This window comes from Pinus tabuliformis, chromosome 1_1 (genome assembly GCF_031772625.1).
Source record: "Pinus tabuliformis cultivar Carrire ecotype Pingquan chromosome 1_1, CPIR1, whole genome shotgun sequence".
Classification (NCBI taxonomy): Eukaryota; Viridiplantae; Streptophyta; class Pinopsida; order Pinales; family Pinaceae; genus Pinus; species Pinus tabuliformis.
Window position 1 is genome coordinate 253,754,634 of NC_142297.1, and position 19,900 is coordinate 253,774,533.

General features: G+C 35.7%; 1 protein-coding gene and 1 pseudogene across 1 annotated transcript; one reads left to right on the plus strand and one right to left on the minus strand.

Annotated features, from left to right (window-relative positions):
- The first annotated feature begins 489 nt into the window (after window positions 1-489).
- On the plus strand, window positions 490-795 carry LOC149212473 (auxin-responsive protein SAUR71 pseudogene; annotated as a pseudogene).
- Window positions 796-11,805: 11,010 nt separating this feature from the next.
- On the minus strand, window positions 11,806-12,222 carry LOC149212474 (homeobox-leucine zipper protein HOX21-like). Its single transcript, XM_089388705.1, has one exon. The coding sequence runs from the start codon at window positions 12,220-12,222 to the stop codon at window positions 11,806-11,808; it is 417 nt and encodes a 138-aa protein (XP_089244831.1).
- Between the last annotated feature and the right edge of the window lie 7,678 nt (window positions 12,223-19,900).

Sequence of the window (19,900 nt, forward strand, 5' to 3'; positions counted from 1 at the left end):
TGGTCTAAAACAACTCCTTCCTTTAATGTCTGCATATAGCCTAGAGAATAAACTTAAAATTTATGTATAGGCCAGAGAATAAATTTTAAAATTACATATGGGGTAGTTTGTGGTCTAAATAAATATCCCACGCTTTCGGTCTCTGATTCAACAATGTACGCCACAGTCGATTTTGACTGGACTTTTCAAATCGAGTGCGACTTTTTCTTATTATATGCATTTTTAAACAATATCCCATTAATGGAACACGTATCATTGTACGGCAAATCTGACCATCTATATGGTCCTTCTTGCTTGGAACTCGAGTATTCACACTCTGTAGCAGATTTTCAATGCTATAGCGGATGATCAGAGGAGTTGTATCCTATGCCATATGTTCTCCTGCTCTGCTAAATCTAGCAAACATTCATTTCTTCGCAATCACTTCCAGTGTGCCACTTGATTCGTTTCATGCATAGAGTTATTGATATCCATTCCCTCAGGCGGTCAATGGCGTTTCTCAAGATAGCGAAGAACCAGAAGAGCAGACAGAGTTCATATGGCAAGAAGAATGACAATACTGTTCCGAAGGGATTCGTGCCTGTGTGTGTAGGGAAGGATATTGTTATAAGATTTGTGATACATGCCAGCGTTCTCAACCATTCCTTATTTGCAGAGCTGCTGGAGGCTTCTGTAGAGGAATTCGGATATAGTTACAAGGGAGCTCTCAGGATTCCCTGTGATGTATTCTTGTTTGAGAGGATTCTTGAGCTCATTAACAGCAGACATCCAACGTTATCAATCTGTCATGAATGATTTTGGTAAGCCCCTGTTTTTTTTAATGAATGTATCGAAAATCCATTAATGGATGCATAGTTTATCTCCGTATATGCGATAATGAATGGATGGTTTATTGATGGCAGAACTGGAACTCAACCTGTTTTTCTCCACGGTTTAGATTGTATGTTGTTTTGCTTGCTTGATTAAGAACCATAACCTGTGTGGAAAGAATTTCTCCATTTAATGAAAACGTGGGTCTTTCCTCCATAGAAAATTGGCAGCTGACTACTAGCTAGTGGTCCTATTTGACGCCTGTGTTAAACAGTCAAAACCAAGGAAAGTCTCAAGAACTAGTAACTATGTTGTTTTCTTCAAAATGATGCTTCAATTAATAAGATATACTAGCATTTTACAAATATATAGTCTCATTTTCTGAATGTGCATATGCTCTGACTTGGAAGTATGGAATTGATATTTTAGCTTTGTGAGCACATGGAAGGGATTATTGTGGGCCGGTGAGAAGTGGGATAGGAGAAACTCTGTAACAAATTTCTAAATTGTCTCAGGACACAAGCTTCTACAAGCTCCCACATAATCTCTATACTGGCCGACTGGAATGTTCTGAAGCCAGCATTTCATTAGCATGAATTGGCTCAGAAAATAATAGCTTATGCTTAGCGTAGAGAAGAAAGTCTACACGATACACCCCATTCTCTAGAGTTGTAATTTTAACCTGTAAGAAACATGGGAATTAGAATTACAAATTTGACTAAGATTGTCTAAAGTACCAAAGGTGTTTAAATGTCTGTCCTCTAATGATAGTAATGAGCTGTAAAATCTCAGCGCTTAATCTTAACTCCATACTTATTAAATATCCACATTGTCACCGTAGTTTGGGAGTTTCTTTACTTTCGGGAGTTCCTTTACTTCAGCCACTATTATGGAAAAAAACTCGCACAGTAGGGCTCATGTTTAATTCCATTTTAAAAGTACTTTGAAATGATGTTGTTTCACTTGGAAGCAACAAAACTCAGAGTAATCATTCTTCAACAATAATTCCAAAATATAATTATGGAAGTCATGGAAATATATGAATTTATGAAGGATTTAGGTAAGACTTGAATTAGAAAGATTAATATTCGCAACCTTTCTCTTGCAGATATAATGATGTTCAAAATGCATTGCAATTTTAAAATTTGATAACTGAAAGCACCTGTTTGATGGAATAGGTCTCTTTAACACAGTAGGGGTGAAGAAACTCTAAGAATTTTTCTCATGATGAAGCCCATCCCTTGTTAGAAATAGGGAATTCAAAAGATTAATCATTTTAATTATAATCATATAGAGGCAAATAATATCATCTTGCTCATAGACATGAGCACAACAAGGCACAACGGTTAATTTATGGGTAAAGGGAGACTAAGAATTTGAATTGTGTAACTTTATCCAAACACTTTGGAGAGACATAGGAAACTAATATGTGGAGAGTTATGTGAAACCTGAGCTTTTCCGGTATGTAAGAAATATAATAGGAGGGCAGTGGTAGAATTATAAAAAAAAGGCAAAAGAGAGATTTGACCCTCCCTCTAAACAAAATCTACATAAAATCCCCAAATGGTATGAAATGGGAACAAGCTGCAATCATCTACAAGCTTATCACCAAGAAATTTATTGTTTTTTAATATTAGCATTCCCTATAAGGCCCTTGTTGACCTGATTCTCACAACCAACATTTGATATTTTAGTGCTTATATATTTGATAATTTTTAAGATTAATGTTTCATACATGGTTGGAATGTTGGGTTTGATGTAACGCTCTAAGACAAGAGGTTCAATCTAGTAGCTAAAAGCCCCAATGTATCACCTTTATTTTCACAAACTTATACCCACATACCATTGTTAATGAAGTTTGCAATGCTAGAATTACGCAATCTAGTGATTGAGCCTTCATCTATTGTAGGACAAGAGAAAGAAGGCATAGTAACATTATTTGTAGTTGTAGTGTAGGATATATTTGCATCAAATCCTCTCGCTTTGTTGAGATATGATCCAGGTGGATATTGGTGGCCACCCACCAAGTCCACTTGGACCCCCACCATTGTTTCTGTCAGCTTTTCAGTTTCCTTAATTGTAGCACGATTTACTATTTTTAGCAGTTTTTCGGGTCCTAAACTTCCGGAGTCGTTTTGAGGCCCTATACGACATTTTTTTGGAAAAATCGGAGCAACACAGATCCATGGACCGACGTTGCTCTTCCCAAAATTGTAGTTCTCGGATAGATCTTTCTAACGAGATATTGTACGCGTCAAACGGAGATCATATGCCAAAGTTACGACCCCGGGAAGTTGATGTACCAATTTACCCAAACAGGGCCCACAGTTTGGCGTTTCATCTTCTAGGGTTAGGTTTTTGGATGTTTAGGGTTTTCCATTGTTTCTCAACAATAAATAGGCCTTCGAGCCTCATTGTAACATAGTTCAGAGACATGTAGCCACCACATCTCTTCTCAGAGATAAGCTACCATCACCCTAGCTGCTTATTTCCATTTTCTGTATGTAAGCATATCTCAATATTTTACATTAATGAAATGAAGTATTATTTCCACTGCATCTTTGTGTTTATGGTTATCTCTATAATTTGTTTTGTTCGTGTTTAAATCTGGATTAGTGGTATCAGAGCGGTATGCGTTTTCTCTTTTTTCTTTGCATGTCCCCATTGAGGTCGGGATATAAGGAGTTAGGGCTTGAACTGGTCAAACTTTACAAGACCAGCCTCGCAAAACCTGACAGCCTCCCATGGCGGATGAAAAGAAAGACGAGGGAGCAGGAGATCCTATCAAAATATTGCTTGAAGAAGCCCTCAAGCGATAAAGGAACGTAATGATGGACTACTTTGCCTAGATCCTTTAGCAGCTACCCAGGGGCGACACATCGACTTCCCACAGCTACTCTGGAAATGCCACACCGTTTAAGGTACAAGTTAATTTTGAAATCCCCATATTCGAGGGTCAGATAGATGCAAATGCAGTTGATAAATGGTTAAATATGCTAGTGGGTTATTTTTCTGTTCATGATTTTTCCAGTCGGGAAAAGATTATTTTTTCTCTTCTCAAAGCAGCCCCCCACGTCAAGGACTGGTGGGAAACCTACTGCGAGCAGAAGGATGAAAGTACTGGCTCACTATTTTCAACCGCACCCACCTGGAATTCATTCTGGGATGCCATCAAGGAGCAGTACTACCCTGTCGGAAGCTATGAGGATCAATACATAAAGTGGACCATGCTGTGGCAGGGAAGGGACCAAGACGTGTCGGAGTTTACCAATATTTTCCATACCCTTCGCACAAAGTTGGGTATCAAGGATTCAGAGCAGCATTTGATACTCAAATATTGTGGCTACCTGCACAAGTACATCCAGGAAGAAATAGAATTCCTGAACATCTCCTCGCTCGGCACGGCATACCGATATGCTGTCAAGGTCGAGCAAAATTTTAAACAGAAGAAGCGAGACTTTGGATCTACAAATCTGAAGCAAGGGAAAGGTGCCCTCAAATCGCAGAACAAAGGACAAAGCCAAGGTAGGGTGGCCCAAGACAACCCGCCAAAGCTGCAAGCAAAGAACAGCGCTGTGAAGCCCAAAAAGGACACGGAAAAATGGTGTGAGTTCCATAAGAGCTCCACTAACAACACAAGTGACTGTCGGGCCAAGCAGTCACTGGTGGCTGAGCTAAAGGTTTTAGAATTAGATGCATGTTCCGACTTTGATTCAGAACCCGACAAGGGGAATGACAAAAAGAAGCAGATTATCGATGTGGAGCCCAATGCTACTGTTGCCACCACGAAGATCCAGAAGGAGGAACTCGAAGATCCAGAGGAGGAGGAGCGTCTCTTCCACTCCTAGATGTGGGTAAAGGGATCCCTGCTACAGTTCATTGTCAATAGAGGGAGCCAAAAGAACCTCATTTCGGCAGAGGTTGTGAAGTGGCTAGGCTTACCAACCACAACACATCCACAACTGTACACCATGGGGTGGCTTCACCAAGGACGAGATCTTCACGTGAGCCAGCAATGTCGCCTTCCATACAACATCAACCCCTTCATGGATGAGGTATTATGTGACATTGCTCCCCTTGAAGTTTATGATGTATTATTAGGACAACCATACTTGTGGAAGTGACATGCTGTGTATGAATCAAGGCCCCATGCTCTTATTATTACTTTGGGAAATAAGTTGTACAGGATACCGGAGGTAGCACCGCCTACTGCCATCTCTTTGGTTACTGCAAAACAATGCAGTAAGTTCATTTTCAAAATCGGGAAATTTGTTTCCCTGATGACACGCCCTCAAGGAAAGAAGAAGACAGTGGTCACAACCTCCAGACAGGGCCCCTCTGCACGATAACTACAGATGGACAAGGTCGTGGAGGAGTATGAGGATATTTTCACCTCCCTGCAAGGGTTCCTCTGCATTGTAAGGTCAAGCACTCCATCGATATGACCCTAGGTGCGCCACTGCCTAATGGACCAATCTATCAGCACTCCGTTCTCGAGAACAATGAAATGAAGAGGCAGATTCAAGAGCTGCTACAAAAAGGTCACATCCGTTTGAGTTCATCACCCTGTGGGAGCCCGATCGTGTTGGTACAGAGGAAGGATGGGACTTGGAGACTATGTATTAACTATCGAGCACTGAACAAGATCACTGTCCGTAATAGGTACCCGATCCCACAAATCGATGACCTCTTGGACCAACTGAAGGGGGCAAAATATTTTAGCAAGATCAATTTGAAGTCAGGATATCACCAGGTACCAATCGAATCCTTCGATGTGTGGAAGACTGCCTTCAAAGCCAAGGAGGGCCTTTTCAAATGGTTGGTTATGCCTTTCGGATTGATGAATGCTCTTGCAACCTTCATGAGGCTAATGGATGACATCTTGCGGCCATTCACCAACTCATTTGTAGTGGTATACTTGGATGACATCCTGATCTTCAGCCAGAGTTGGGAAGAGCACTTCCAGCACATCTGATAGGTTTTGCAAACACTGCGGTAACATAAGTTATGCGCCAATTTGGAGAAATGCACTTTTGGCATGACCCAGGTTCAGTATCTGGGACACATTATTGATGAACATTGGGTGCATGTGGATCCAGCCAAGATCCAAGTAATTCGGGATTGGCCCTATCCAACCACTCTAATGAAGCTCCGCAGCTTTCTAGGTCTTGCCAACTTCTACCGTAGGTTCGTGTTGGGATTTTCTCATATCACTTGGCCCTTGAGTCAAGTCACCAAGGGGATGAGCGAAAGAAAAATTCTTTTGATCTAAATCTGAACAGAAGGCATTTGCAGAATTGAAAGACCGCCTCTGCTCGGCACCAGTGCTCGCATTGCCAGACATGCAACAACCATTTGAGGTCGAGACAGATGCCTCTGGCTATGCTATTGGGGCAGTCCTTACTCAACACGGGCATCCAGTGGCATATCATAGTGAGACACTTTTAGAGACAGTCCAGAAGTATCCACTTATGACAAAGAGATGTATTCCATTGTGCAGGCCTGCCAAAAATGGAAACATTACATTTTGGGGAAGGAAACAGTCATCCACACAGACCACCGACCCTTCCAGTTCATACAGACCCAAGGGAAATTATAGAATGATCACCATCAGAAGTTGTCCACATGCCTGCAATAGTTCCATTTAAATATCAAGTATAAGAAGGGCAGCACTAATAATGTTGTAGATTGCCTCAGTCAACCACCGATCATGTCATTAACCACCGTGCTCAACTCTTGTGGGTACGAGACTTCTAATTGGCCACTTCTCTACAAAAGCGACCCAAACTTTGGCCACACATACCAGGCATTATGTGTAAGGTTTGTTTGAATAGAGACATACTGCCCCTAGTATGCCCTGGGTCGGGGATGAGGTCCCCACATTCTTCCACTTCTGGCTTAGAGTCTTCGTCCATGATGTTGTCCTCCATCTCCTGAATTAACTTACAAATTCTGGCATTCGTTCCTTATTTGTATGCTATGGCTGCCTCATTGACCGCCACCTCAATGGGTTTCCTACCCTTTCTAGGCTCTATGGTCTTCGAAGTGGTAGGTTCTTTTTTAACTGTCTGGCTCGGGCGCCCTCGACCCCCTCGGCCCCTGCCTCTACCTAGGTGAGCCATCTCGTCGTTATCAAACTCCTGCTTACAATTATCAACATAAAATGTTAGATTTGGAAAATCTTCATACATCCAGTCCTTCAGCATCTTCTTCTTTCTAAGAATTCCCACCCAATTCAACCCCTCCTTGTCTCTCTAGAGAGTCATGGCTCTCTCCCACCACGGTCTAAGGGAAGAGGCCGTGCAGTCTAACCTCCAATCCTCCCGAGAATTCCCATCCTTAGTTTCCCAGGGCTGACCCTTTATCCTAAATTTGCACTCCCCAGTCACGCCTATGCCCTGGCTCCTACTATGCAGCTAATCTTCGCCATCTCTCTGCCTCTCATCCCTGTCCTTAGGCCTACCCTGCCCCAAGCCCTTCCTAAAGAACCCAAGCTTTCGCCCCTCGTTCAACATATTATACTTCTCAGTGAGAATTATAGGAGGCAAACGTGAAGAAACGTACCCGGAAATATGCTCAGCCATATAGGTCTCCAATGTTTGTGCTGCTCTGCTCCCGTCTTCCCTCCTCCATGTTCTATGCTCTCTTCCAATTCTTAACACCCTCATATATCCCCTCCCACCTACCATACATCCCATCCTTCTACCGATGCCATTCTTTCCACCCTCTCTACTCATAATCGTCTGCCTTGTGCCACTTCTCTCCATATGTGTTTCCACAGTCATGCAGGACGCCACCACGCCTTACTATACAAGCATGTGGGTAGTGGTTGGCCATCCTGGTCGTCCTCTCCTCTTATCAATCTTTATGCCCATGCCCTCCCACTTCATCACCCTGATCGAGGGTTTTTATTTTTATTTTTAATATATATATATATATATATATATCTATATATATATATATATATATATAATTTTAATTTTAATTTTAATTTTTTTTAAATGATTTTTTTTTTGACAATTTCATTTTTTTTAATTTAATATTTCTTCATTTGTTTTTTTAATTTTAATTTTCATTTTTTTTGGGTTAAATCTTAAATTTTTAATTTTAATTTTTTTTATTTAAATTATTTAATTTCAATATTTTTTAATTGTTTTAAATTTGTTTTCTAATGGGGTTTTTATTTTTTATTTGTTTTTTTAACCTTTTTTTTTTTTTCTTTGCTAAGACTAACCTACGCACCCACGGGGATTTGAACCAGTGATCTATCGCAATGAGTGCCTTAACAGCGCACCCATTCAATTTGTTTTTTTAACTTAAAAAGATAGTTTTAGTTTTATTTTTTTTAATTATAATTATATTATATATATATTCCTGTTAATTTTTTATTCAACTTTTTATTTTTACAAGTTAATTTTTTTATTTTTATTTTTACATTTTTATAGGTTTTTTGTTTTTTTTTTTTGTATTTTCTTGTATTTGATTTTTTTTTTTTTTTTGTCAGGCTCTTTCATTTTTATTTTTTTTGTTTTATTACCAACATGAAAATCACAAACATTTAAAAAAAATTATCTACATTTAATTCATTAGAGAATTTGAAGTGTAAAATATAAGCGCTTTAAACAAAAAGTGTTGATGCTCATGAGCACTTTTTAAAATCAAGATGAAATCCACTAACAAAAAAAATATTCACATTTGATACATAAAAAATTATAAAATGTAAAAAATAAGTCTTCTAAAATAATGTGTTGATGCTGCATCAACACTTTTCAAAATCAACATGAAAATCACTAACATTTGAAAAAATTGTTCATACTTAATTAAAAAAAAAAAAATTAAGTGCCAAAAGTATGCTACAAAAAAAACGTGTATCCTGAATCACTATTTTTCAAAATCGAGTGAGTTTTTGCTACCTCAAAAAAATGTGTACTAAGTCATTTTCCTGTTTAATCGGTAACTATGTTCAAATAGATAACTTCATCAATGATACCAACACTTGATTCAACCGAATTTCCTTCCTTTTTAGAGTCATCGTTGAATTCCTACCTCTTCCAACAATCTTTCTTGAGATGCCCTCACTTGTTATAATACCATCATGTAATTTTGCATTCCTTACCATTCAACTTTGAGATGTACCTCCAAACTTATCTCTTTTTTCTTTGCACCAATCTCTAGTTGTTATTACTTCTAATGTTGAGGTTCCAATATTGGGTTTTCTTCGTACCTCCTCACACAATAATGCTCTAACAAAACAATCCTTTTCAAGAGTATCAGTTGTACTAAAACTAATACAAGTAGCTAAATGATTCCCTAATTTAGGGAATGTGTATGACAATGTAATTGCCATATCTTCCTCATTAACATTTACATCCATACTAGTCAACTGACATATAAGAGTATTAAATAAATTTAAATGATTATCAATTTTTATACCTTTTTTCACTTTTAGATCGTAAAGATGCCTCTTCAAGTAGATTTGATTTTTCAAGGATTTACTTATATAAAGACTCTCCATCTTGCTCAATAATCTTGTTGCTAATCTTTCTTTGATAATATTAAATAGAATATCATCTAAAAGATATGACCAAATGGTGATGAATGCTCTTCTATCCAAATCTTTCCATTCATCATTAGTCATAGTTGTATGTTTCTTCATCTTTCCATCTAACCTTAGTAACAAATCTCACATTTTGAGTTTCTATAATTCAAAATTATTTTTACTATTAAAATTCCCCACTTCAAACTTGAAATTTCTCTTCTTTAACTTTAATGTTTACACATAGGCTCCCTCCAAAGATTTTTTTTTTTTTTTAAACATGTCAATTCAGAAAGTATGGAATTTAAAATTATATATACTTCCAGCACCACAAAAAAGAATGAATTGTACAAAATTAACCCTACGACAAAAAAAACCTATTCTTAGCTTCTCAATAACCCCTTCAAGTAAGCTTCATTAAAATCTTTGTAGCCTTAATTAGCTCCCTCAAAAAAACCATTAGATGAAACCACATAATAATAATAATAATAATAAAATTCTCAAAAAAATGGACTTCTCCAACATTACAAATGAAGAAAAAAACTAAAAGACTAACCAATAGTTGTATCTTTTCAAAAACTAAAAGACTAACCAATAGTTGTATCTTTTCTCTTCTTCTATGAAAGAACACTCATTACGATAAACCTACAATGCTACTTGGAGTTTCAAGCGCCAAGGTTACAAATTATCGGCTGTCATTCTACAAACAACTCCACATATTGATGGGTATTTCAAATCCTCATCTTTTCTTCTCGACACACCACTCCATGGGCCACTTATCTTACACTACATGTGGTTTTCACCCTTGGTTACATAGGATTTTCTCCATGTGTTGAATAAGAAAAAATGATTGAATTCTCCTTGTCGTAGTTGATAACCTCATGGATTTGGCTTTACTTCCCCACACAACGCAAATATGAACTTCCTCCGTTCGCTATTCAATGGGTAGTGTTTATGTGTGGACAACAACTCCTTAGTTTTGTACGTGAACTCACAAATCTCCTTAGTTTTGTGCATGAACTCACAAATCACCACAGAGAACACTTCACACCCTCTTGGATTGATGTAATAACCTTCATGGCATGATCAGATCTCACTCATTCTTTAAAAGAGTGCTCTAAAATCACTTGTTGGTATTATCATGTTAGGATAAAATTAAAGGAAGAAAAATAGATTAAAGATAACATGTATAAGTTTACATTGTAAAACCATGATAGAAATATTTGTGAATCATATGGTCTAATGGAGATTTCTCATCGATACTTAGTTTTTTAATAGACAAAATTCAAACACCCAATTTATTTTTTAAGATATAAATTTATTTATGCATTCAAAATCCCTTTGCTTAAAAAACATAAAATCACAATCTTACTTAAAATTATATCACCAAATTTTTTTTATTAACTAAACTATATTTTAATTTTATAAATTAATTAAAATACTTACCTGTTATAAAAATAAAAAATCTTTAACTTAATTCATTTTATCATTTGAATATCTCTATTCATATTACTATTAACATAACTCATATCACCACTCAACGAAGTTATCAAAGCCGTGAAATGCGTAAAAGTTGAAAAATAGAATGTTGAGAGGTCGATGTAGTGGTTAACGGGCTTAAATTTTACGGATGCCCTTACCTGTCAGAGAATTTTTTATGACGGTTTTAATTTTAAATTGTTGTGTACAAGTTTTATTTATTTTTGTAAATTGTATTTATAATTGCTACAAAATTTCCATGCTTTGTTGTACTAATCAATTTAAGTGTCATTGCTACACTTTCATTTAATACTTGTTGATGAAACTTTTCTGTGATTTTTCCAAGTTGTTGAAATATTCAGTGTTTTTTTTAATGGAAATAGTGAGAAAATAGATGGAAAATATGTATTTTCTGTAAAAAAAATTATTTATAAAAAATAACAAAAATATATATTATAAAGTGAAAAAATATATATATTCATAATTACTCTCACTTGAAAATAGTGAATGTAAATATTATTGCAACTAAAATTAGACAAAAAAAAATAATTATATGATATAAGTATTCACTAAAAGAAGCAACCAGTGACTATTGGCTTTGGTTCTGTGCTTAATTATTGCCCAACCCAAATCTTTTATAGCACCCTCGAGTGTAATATAATTCATATATATAGTATAGTCTAATTATTTTTTTGTTTTGTATTATTTTTTTAATTTTAGTTAAAAGTAAATTTAAGATATATAATATATAAAAATATAGTGTTTATAGTTTTATTTTTAAAAATCAATTTGTCTATACACCATTTAAAAAAAAATCAATTTGTCTATCTCCAATGACTTCCTTGTCTTTTTTATTCTCAACCTTCTTTAAAACGTTGCTCGATCTCTGGACCTAATCAATCAGGGTGCCAATGGAGGAAAAAGGGTCATGTAAGTAGTATATGCCATTTCTGATAACAAATTCTATTTCAAAAGAAAGATCACAAGAATAAGAAAATTAAAACTGAATTTGAATTAATTTTGACCTCAGATTGGAGTGTTTTGTTCTCTTCCAGCAGAATATGATAAAGAGCCTTGAGGAATCCATAGTTTTGTTTGAGAACACAAAAGTCTTTCTCTAGCTGTGCGCTTTTCCATTTGGCTCTTTTGTTCTGGAACCAGATGGAGATTTGCCTTGGGTGCAGTCCCAGAGCCCCTGCCAGCTCCTCTTTGCTCCGGGCTTCCGGTATCTTTCCCAACTGGAAACTCTTCACCAACGCCCTCGTTTGTTCCGTGGTAAGCCTTCTACCGTTTTTCATTCCATGGGCGTTATGGACGTTCTCTGAAGAAGAAGTCTTCAATGATTCTGCTGCTGTGCCAATGTCAAAAACCGAATAAGAGTTTACTTCCTTCTCCATCATATGAGATCTCAGCTTCAGATTCTCATTGAAGTGCCTCCAAAACCTTAAAAAAATAGTATATGAAGGATACAAGAATCTCTGCGAAATGAAGCCGAGCCTATTTACTTGGTGAGAGAGGGTCAATTCCTCCGATAAAGCAATTAGTATGTTGGGTTCTCCACAGAAACGTCGGTGTGGGTTTCTGGTGCGCATCGATCTAACAGTCGTTTTGTGTTGGAGAGTGATGTAATAATCCTACTGCCCACTCCAGCTGTGGCATCTTCCTCCTACACTGTTTTTTTCACATTACATTGCAATCTGTCCATTTTGTATATAATAATAATATATATAAAAAATTAAAACTCGTTAATTTTCAACATACCCGTCAATATGACTTTTTCAAATATTATTGGCCAGTCATCTCTGACGTGCAGATTTGCAAACCAATCGTATTTAACGTATAAAAACTCAAAAAAGCGTTCATACAGGCGTCAAATTTAACCCCTGGGTGCGAGGGGCCCATGGTCCACTACTTGATTCCTTCCCTCCTCTTCAACTGCACCATTGTCTCATTCAATAATAAAAAATGTTTCATGGATAATTTAGTTGAAACCTTACTTTTAAGATTCTGTTTTATATCATTTTAATTTACATATAATCTGTTATATGACTTTCATATACTTTATTTCTTTCTTTTAAATTTTTTTAGTGTCTTTGTCGTGAATAATGTTAATTTTTTTTTTAATTTATTATTTAATAATTATAATTTATATTAATAATAATAATTAATATTTATTGAAATTAAATTTGATTTGGTTTATTTTTAAGAAAATAGAAAATTATTTAGATTTTTTCACAATATTATTTATATACTCAAAAGAAATTAAAAAAAAATGCTCTAAAATTATCATAGTTTTGTAAAGTTGAGAGTTTATTAAGCTGTATAGCCATAATTTTCCTCAAATTGAAATTTAATCTAGATATATGTTGGGCATTTTAAAAGAGATGTTTTTTTTCATCCTACAAAGTTTTGGGAGTTGAGCAATCCCAAAGTTTCGGGAGTTGAGCAATCCCAAAGTTTCAACAAGGAATTCATAAATATTTGTTATGACTTTAGCCACTAATAAAAGTCATCTCATAAATTTTTGTCTCAACAAGAGTATATATCGCATTGATCCATCATTATTACATGGTTTGGGGCTATTTATCATGGATGGCATAAAGGTTTGTTACAACATATTAACTAAATTAATGGAGTTGCTACAATTATAATGATGGGATAAGGCTGGTCAAACATACACGAGGTATGTGAAGGTATAGAGTGACTACAAATTATATACAACTAAGAGACAACGATAAAAATAAAGGAGCATATATGTATATTGATGGAAGGCCAAAAGCATAAGGGAGTATTGTAGTGTTTATAAATATTACACAACCTAGGATAACAAATAAGCAACCAAATTGCATATTTGAGAGACGTGAAGGAAACTGTGTATTTGTATATGCAATAAAATTAATAGCTTCAGGAGAAGAGTTATTGATCATTTACAACTTGAATTTAATAGTTACAGACATTGTTGTTATGGGGGAGATATGTAACCTGTCATTAATGATTCTTATATTTTATGTTTATAATTCAGAAGAACAATAATCTTATGAAAATTTGTCACTGTATTTTCAATTAGATGTGCAATTTCTCGCCTTCTCCTTATCCTCCTTCGTATAGAGAAAGTACAACTACTAGTAGCTAGGAAGAAGAGGAGGAAGAACTAACCATTAAACAATACAATTAGAAAAATAAGTAGCTTGAAAAAAATCTAAAATAGACTAAAATAAGTATTATAAATGAAAAATAGATATTGTGTTGATGTTAATGTTAATGCTAGCGAAAGAAGATGATAGTGTTGTACTAATGAAAGAAGTAGTTCCATGGTCCATCCTTGAATTTCTAATTTATATTCTAGCATTGATGGCATTGATTTACACCATTTTGGAGATAAAACAAATGAATTTGATGTTGAATTTTGGTGGGTGTATGGATGTGATTTTCAATTACCTACTATCAAAATGTCATGGCCAATGAACATCATATGATCGAGATATCAAAAAATTATATCTATTGTCATAAATGAAGTTATGACTAACTTTTTTATAAGAATGTGTGTATATGATCCAACTAACCAGAGTCTAAATTCGGTCATCATCTGATTTATTGTGTATTTATTATGTGAAAAAATAAATTATAATGTGGTAGGTTGGTCGTGGAAAAGCACTAACATAGTTAGAATAGGTAAATGATTAACAATTTTGATTTACATTTAATGTGAACTTGATTATTTGTTTAAACAATTGAAATAACTTCTCTTTTTTCGAAATATGTAGTCTGTGAGACATGAAGGTGATGATTGCTTTGATGAGGAGGAGTAATTCAATTCCCTAAACCCAATTGTTAGAGTCAAAAAAACCTGTGATTTAAATGAACAAAGAATTTGCTTGTTGCATTTTAATTAGAGAACAAAATACTAAGATTAAAGATAATATCTACAAGTTGCATTAAGATATTCATAGATATTAGGTAATTACCATAATTAAAGTGATTTTATTTATTTCATAAGTTCAATTATGAAAGTTTGTCTTTTAACTTTTAAATTATCTAATAAAAAGGTATTTTCTATCTTATATACAATTTTTGGAAGAGACACTACCTCATTTGGGAACCATGAGTCAACATATACTTGTGAGGTTATTCTCTTCTCCACCTTTGCATGGTCGTAGTCCCAATATTCAAACGGGGTCCACACCTTTATATGGGTCTCATGAGCACATGCCCCCCAAGGCAAAAACACAACCAAGCTCTGTAGGTGGTGATAGAGGTGACCCTATTGATGATACTATGGCTTCATTTCCTATATCATCACATGTTATTAGTGCGGGGATGATTCCATGCACTTTTTTGGTTAATCAGGAAGGAGTTCCAATAAAAAAATACCATGTATTTTTTAATGTTTTAATTGTTTCGTGTTGTCTATCTCAAACATAAATCATTTAGATTATTATTTTCAAACTAATGATCATATCCTTTTTCATGTAGGAAATAACTTGTTTTATAAACACATAAATGACAAATAACTATTCATTTTTGGGCCCACCATATGCACAAAGGTGGAATTCCCAAAATTATAACCTAAAGAAAGACCTTATGGACTACCTTGAAAGTCTATTTTGGGTAGATGCCTTCGACAAAAGTGAACTCACCTTCGCAACTAGAAACTAATTAAAATATGTATGGGACATGTATAGTATTCACTTGGAAAATAACCCTAGGTATGCGCATCCACCCATGATTCCTATGAGGGAATGAAATTCTCTCATCAACGACGCATGTGAGAAGAAATTGAGAAAAGAACAAAAAACACCTCCTGGTGCACCAAGGTAAGTTACATTTTCAATTCAATACTTTTAATTTTCTTTATTTTAAAAAAAAATCCAGTATATAACATACTTGAAACTTTTCATAAGCTCCCTAACACTTTGAAAGCCACCAAGGCAAGGCTTGAGAAACATGGGAAACACAAACTAAGTTAAAACAACTATTTAAAGTTACAGACACAAGTTGTAGGTACCCAAACAAGCTAACAAATTTATTTGTTATATCGCCTTTCGATTATCTAGTAATTACACTAGCCAATAGAAAAAATCAATACTTTTATGTAATGTAGGGTGATGAGTATGGAACCAAAGTATTGGAAGAATACCTCTAGCTTGGTTTCAAGTTTGGATTTCAAGTTATTGTTCATCGTCGAATAACAATGAGACAAATTCAAAGAGCTAGTTTGAAGAACACAGTAAATAAATATCAATCCACATTAACCTTTCATTACTTATCAAATACAATAATGTTTGATAATGTCCATAAATTTAATTTGTTTATTTGTTTTAAGCAGGGGAGAATTAATATCAACGAGCAGTCTCTTGATAGTGGAGTGTAGATAGAACATGGTGCTCTTGTGCAACCCCATGACAATATGGTTCAACCCCATGATATTACTACAAATGATGCCCATGATGGTAATATGGTTTCACATTAATCATATACTTAATAATTTTGTAATTATAAATTTGGTGCTTCTATTTGTTTTTACTTATTCATTTATGATTGTGCACTTGTATGCTTTTTGCTTTCAATGGTAGAGCATGTCATACATGAGGATACTCTACAAAAACAGGAGCACAGGTGGTGTTGACTAGTGCACTAGGTAAATACTTACATTACAAAGGTATTTTTTATTATTAATGAACTACTTCAATGATATTGCATTTGAATGATTTCTTTGAATCATTGGCCAGCCTCACCTTTTCTTCATGTTGAAAGAGGATTACAATTAAAAATATTTAATTTCAAATGGTGTACTAACTATAACCTTTCATGTTTCATCTCATTAGAATGTACAGGATGGGGCTAGAAAAGAAAAGGAACATATGCTTGTATTTAAAACTACTCCTCTTGCATCTACTACTCAAGCAGGTAAAGAACTCTCTAATGCTCTTTTTATTAATGAAATACTTGTAATAATAATAACAAAAAAATTAATTTAACATTTATTTCTTGTTGCATATGATCATCTGACCATCTTACAACAGCCTCGATGCTGTGAGTACATCACCAGGTCATCAAGAAGATAGCTTGCAAAGGCCATAACATCTAAAGGGGAAGAAGGAACTAATGTCTTCCTTTCTCAATACATTTCAAAAATGAAAAAAAATGAAAAAGAAATGATTGTACTCGTTATATAATTAGAAACACCATGTACCATATTATGGAAACATATTTTTTATGATAAAATTCATTGTGATGGAGTATTTTGTGTCTATGATTAAAAAATGAATGAATGAATGTTTTATGTTAATCAATGATTGTTATATGCTTCTTTATGAATATTTTGTTTTGCTAGTGTCTATGCATTAATATTAATGTGTTGCTTTCAACTATTTTCTAGTAGATATATAGGTATAGGGTACTCGGGAATTGGGAGTGATGTGAGGAGTCGGGGGTGGGGAGTGGTTGTAAGAGCTTCCACCTTCATGTGGTTGACCCTATTCAGTAGAGAATAAATTAGTATTTGGATAACCTTGGAACAAAATTCTCTCAATCCAATAGAGCAACAACAAAGACAATGTTGATATTGTTGTTTCTGAGGGAGGTTTGCTCCAAGATTAGACTACTCCAATAAATTATTATTGAAACCAAGAGAAGTTCATTTAGGTATTCATGCACTCAAGTATTTTTAATTATTGTATTTATTCATAAAAAAAAATTGTTAATATATATTATTATTTTGTTGATTCTTTAATTGTTGGTTAAATCAGTAGAACAACTATTGGAGGAGATCTTAATATGCACTCACAAAGAGAAACATGTGGAAGTGGTGTACAAAATGTAAGCATGTGATTGAACTAGTTAAAGGTTGTAACCACAAGACTTGCAGGCACTGTATTGAGTTATGGAAATTTTTATTTCTTTTATTAAAAGGATATGGACTTTATTGTTTTTTCAATCTCACTTTATTAATAGTTCCACCAAAATTGACCTAGCTCTGGATTGAACCCAACTCTTGACCGCCCTAGTTTCCTAATTTTACACTCTTTTAAATATTCTTTCTTAAGTTAAAATTTCTCTACAAATTGCTATAGTTGTGTTATGGGAAATCTGTATTTATGTACAAAGATAGAGGTGATATGCTTGCACTAGGCTTAGCATATTTCCACATTTAGTTACTACTCTTGTTTGGTTGTTTTGCATAACTAGAGAGTGCAGTTCATGTAGGAGGTACACTATGCTAGGTCATATTAGTGTTAGGGTTTAGCCTTTTAACCTCTGCACAACACAAGGATGGATGATCTGAATGGGAAAGTTAGTGTTTATTGTGCTAAATTCCAATTCAGAATAGTAAACAAAGTTCTCGAGGATTATGAGGTAATTGCAAGTTAGCCATGAGTTTTTATGTCTTTATATGTAATTCATGAGCTTAAAAACATGAATTTAAAAACATTGAACAACAACATAACAGTAATACACTCAGCAATTGATAAAGGATTTCACCCCTCCTAGGCTACGTCTCCTTCATCCAGCTTCTAATGGCTTGACCCAATCTCATTATGCTCAAAATACTTCAGTGATAAAGAGTACATAAAGTGTGCTAACCAAAAGAGTGGATAGTTTCCCCTCCAGGGAAACATTCTCCTGCAAAGAACTCTCACTCTAAAAACATGACATTCTACAGTCAGTCATGAAACAATCGGCAAGAAAAGGGTTCTCAAATCAAGACTCCATACTCCATCTCACAATGAGCATAACAAGTACAACAATTCACTTGAAGTACTAAAAGAGAACTTTCCTCAAACACATAATGAGAAAACAAAAACATGAGCTACACCATAGATATCTCAACTGCTACAGAAAACATATGAAGGCTAGAAAACCCCTTCAAGGTCCTGTCCATTCTCAAAAGCCTTCAAAAATTTATTCAACCCACTGGTTGATCCTAGCACCCATAGACTCAAACCTACAAAAAGTCTCTTTAGAAGTGCTCCAATGGATCTAAAACCTATTCCATTGGCTTCAGAAGACCCAAAAATTTCTGTCTAGCCTTTTCCTGCTCCTGAAAAGACCAAAAACTGAAGAATATATGAGCTTCCCTAGCCTATGTGCTATTCGCTCTACAATATCCCAAAAATCCGGCCACGATCCTACAAATCTGCCTCGAATTGTGCTACTTGGGCGCCAAATTCACGGGATTCTAAGCGAATTTGTAGGTGCATTAATTCACCCAATAAGCCCTTAACTCGAAAAAATCGACTATGTTGGGGCGCATCAGACCGGGGATTGGGCTCTTTAACTACCGCCCCCACCCAATCCTTTGACCACCAACTAACCAGGTAGCGTTGTAGTGGTCACATGTGGAAATATCAGGTGGAATTAACCTAGCGGTCACATTTATCATCACCCTGTGGTGGTTAACTTTGGGTGGTTACATCCGCGACATTAAATTGGAGGTTAATGTCAACACCCCACGCAGTTTATACTTCGGTCACATGGTTGTGGTCTCCGTGGCGGGTATGTCGTGGTTAGTGCGGGCGTGAGGCTAGCCTTCCACCGATGGTCCCTCCCTTAGGAGCGGCGATGAGGGCTTGGGCTATACCCCAGGAGCAGTTACCAGGGTTGGGGCTAGACCCCAGCGCCCACCCCCAATGCACATACAACTTCATAACAAAACCATTCGTGATTCATAGTATATTAAGTAACAATGTGATGGCGCGGTGGTTAGAACTTGTGTTGATTGTCAAGAGGCGCGGGTTCGATCCTCGGTGCCTCTGTTCGGACCTCCTATAAAATTTTGGTGGTCCTCGGGGTGCCACGTAGCGGCCCCTGTCCATGCCACGTGGTAGCCTGTGATTGGCCACCACAAAACCAACGAACCAATGAAATTTTGCCACAACACACCAATGAAAAGGTGCCACTTGGCACCACCTCATTCACTGGAGGAAACCCAATCAATTATGAAATCACCTACCATGTCAGCTTCCCAGCTAGCCTACCACGTCAGCAGTATGGACTATTGACTGTGTAGTGCTGCATTTTTTACCAAATTCGCTTGTTTGAGAAAATGGACAAAACGAGTTTCCGGGAGCATAC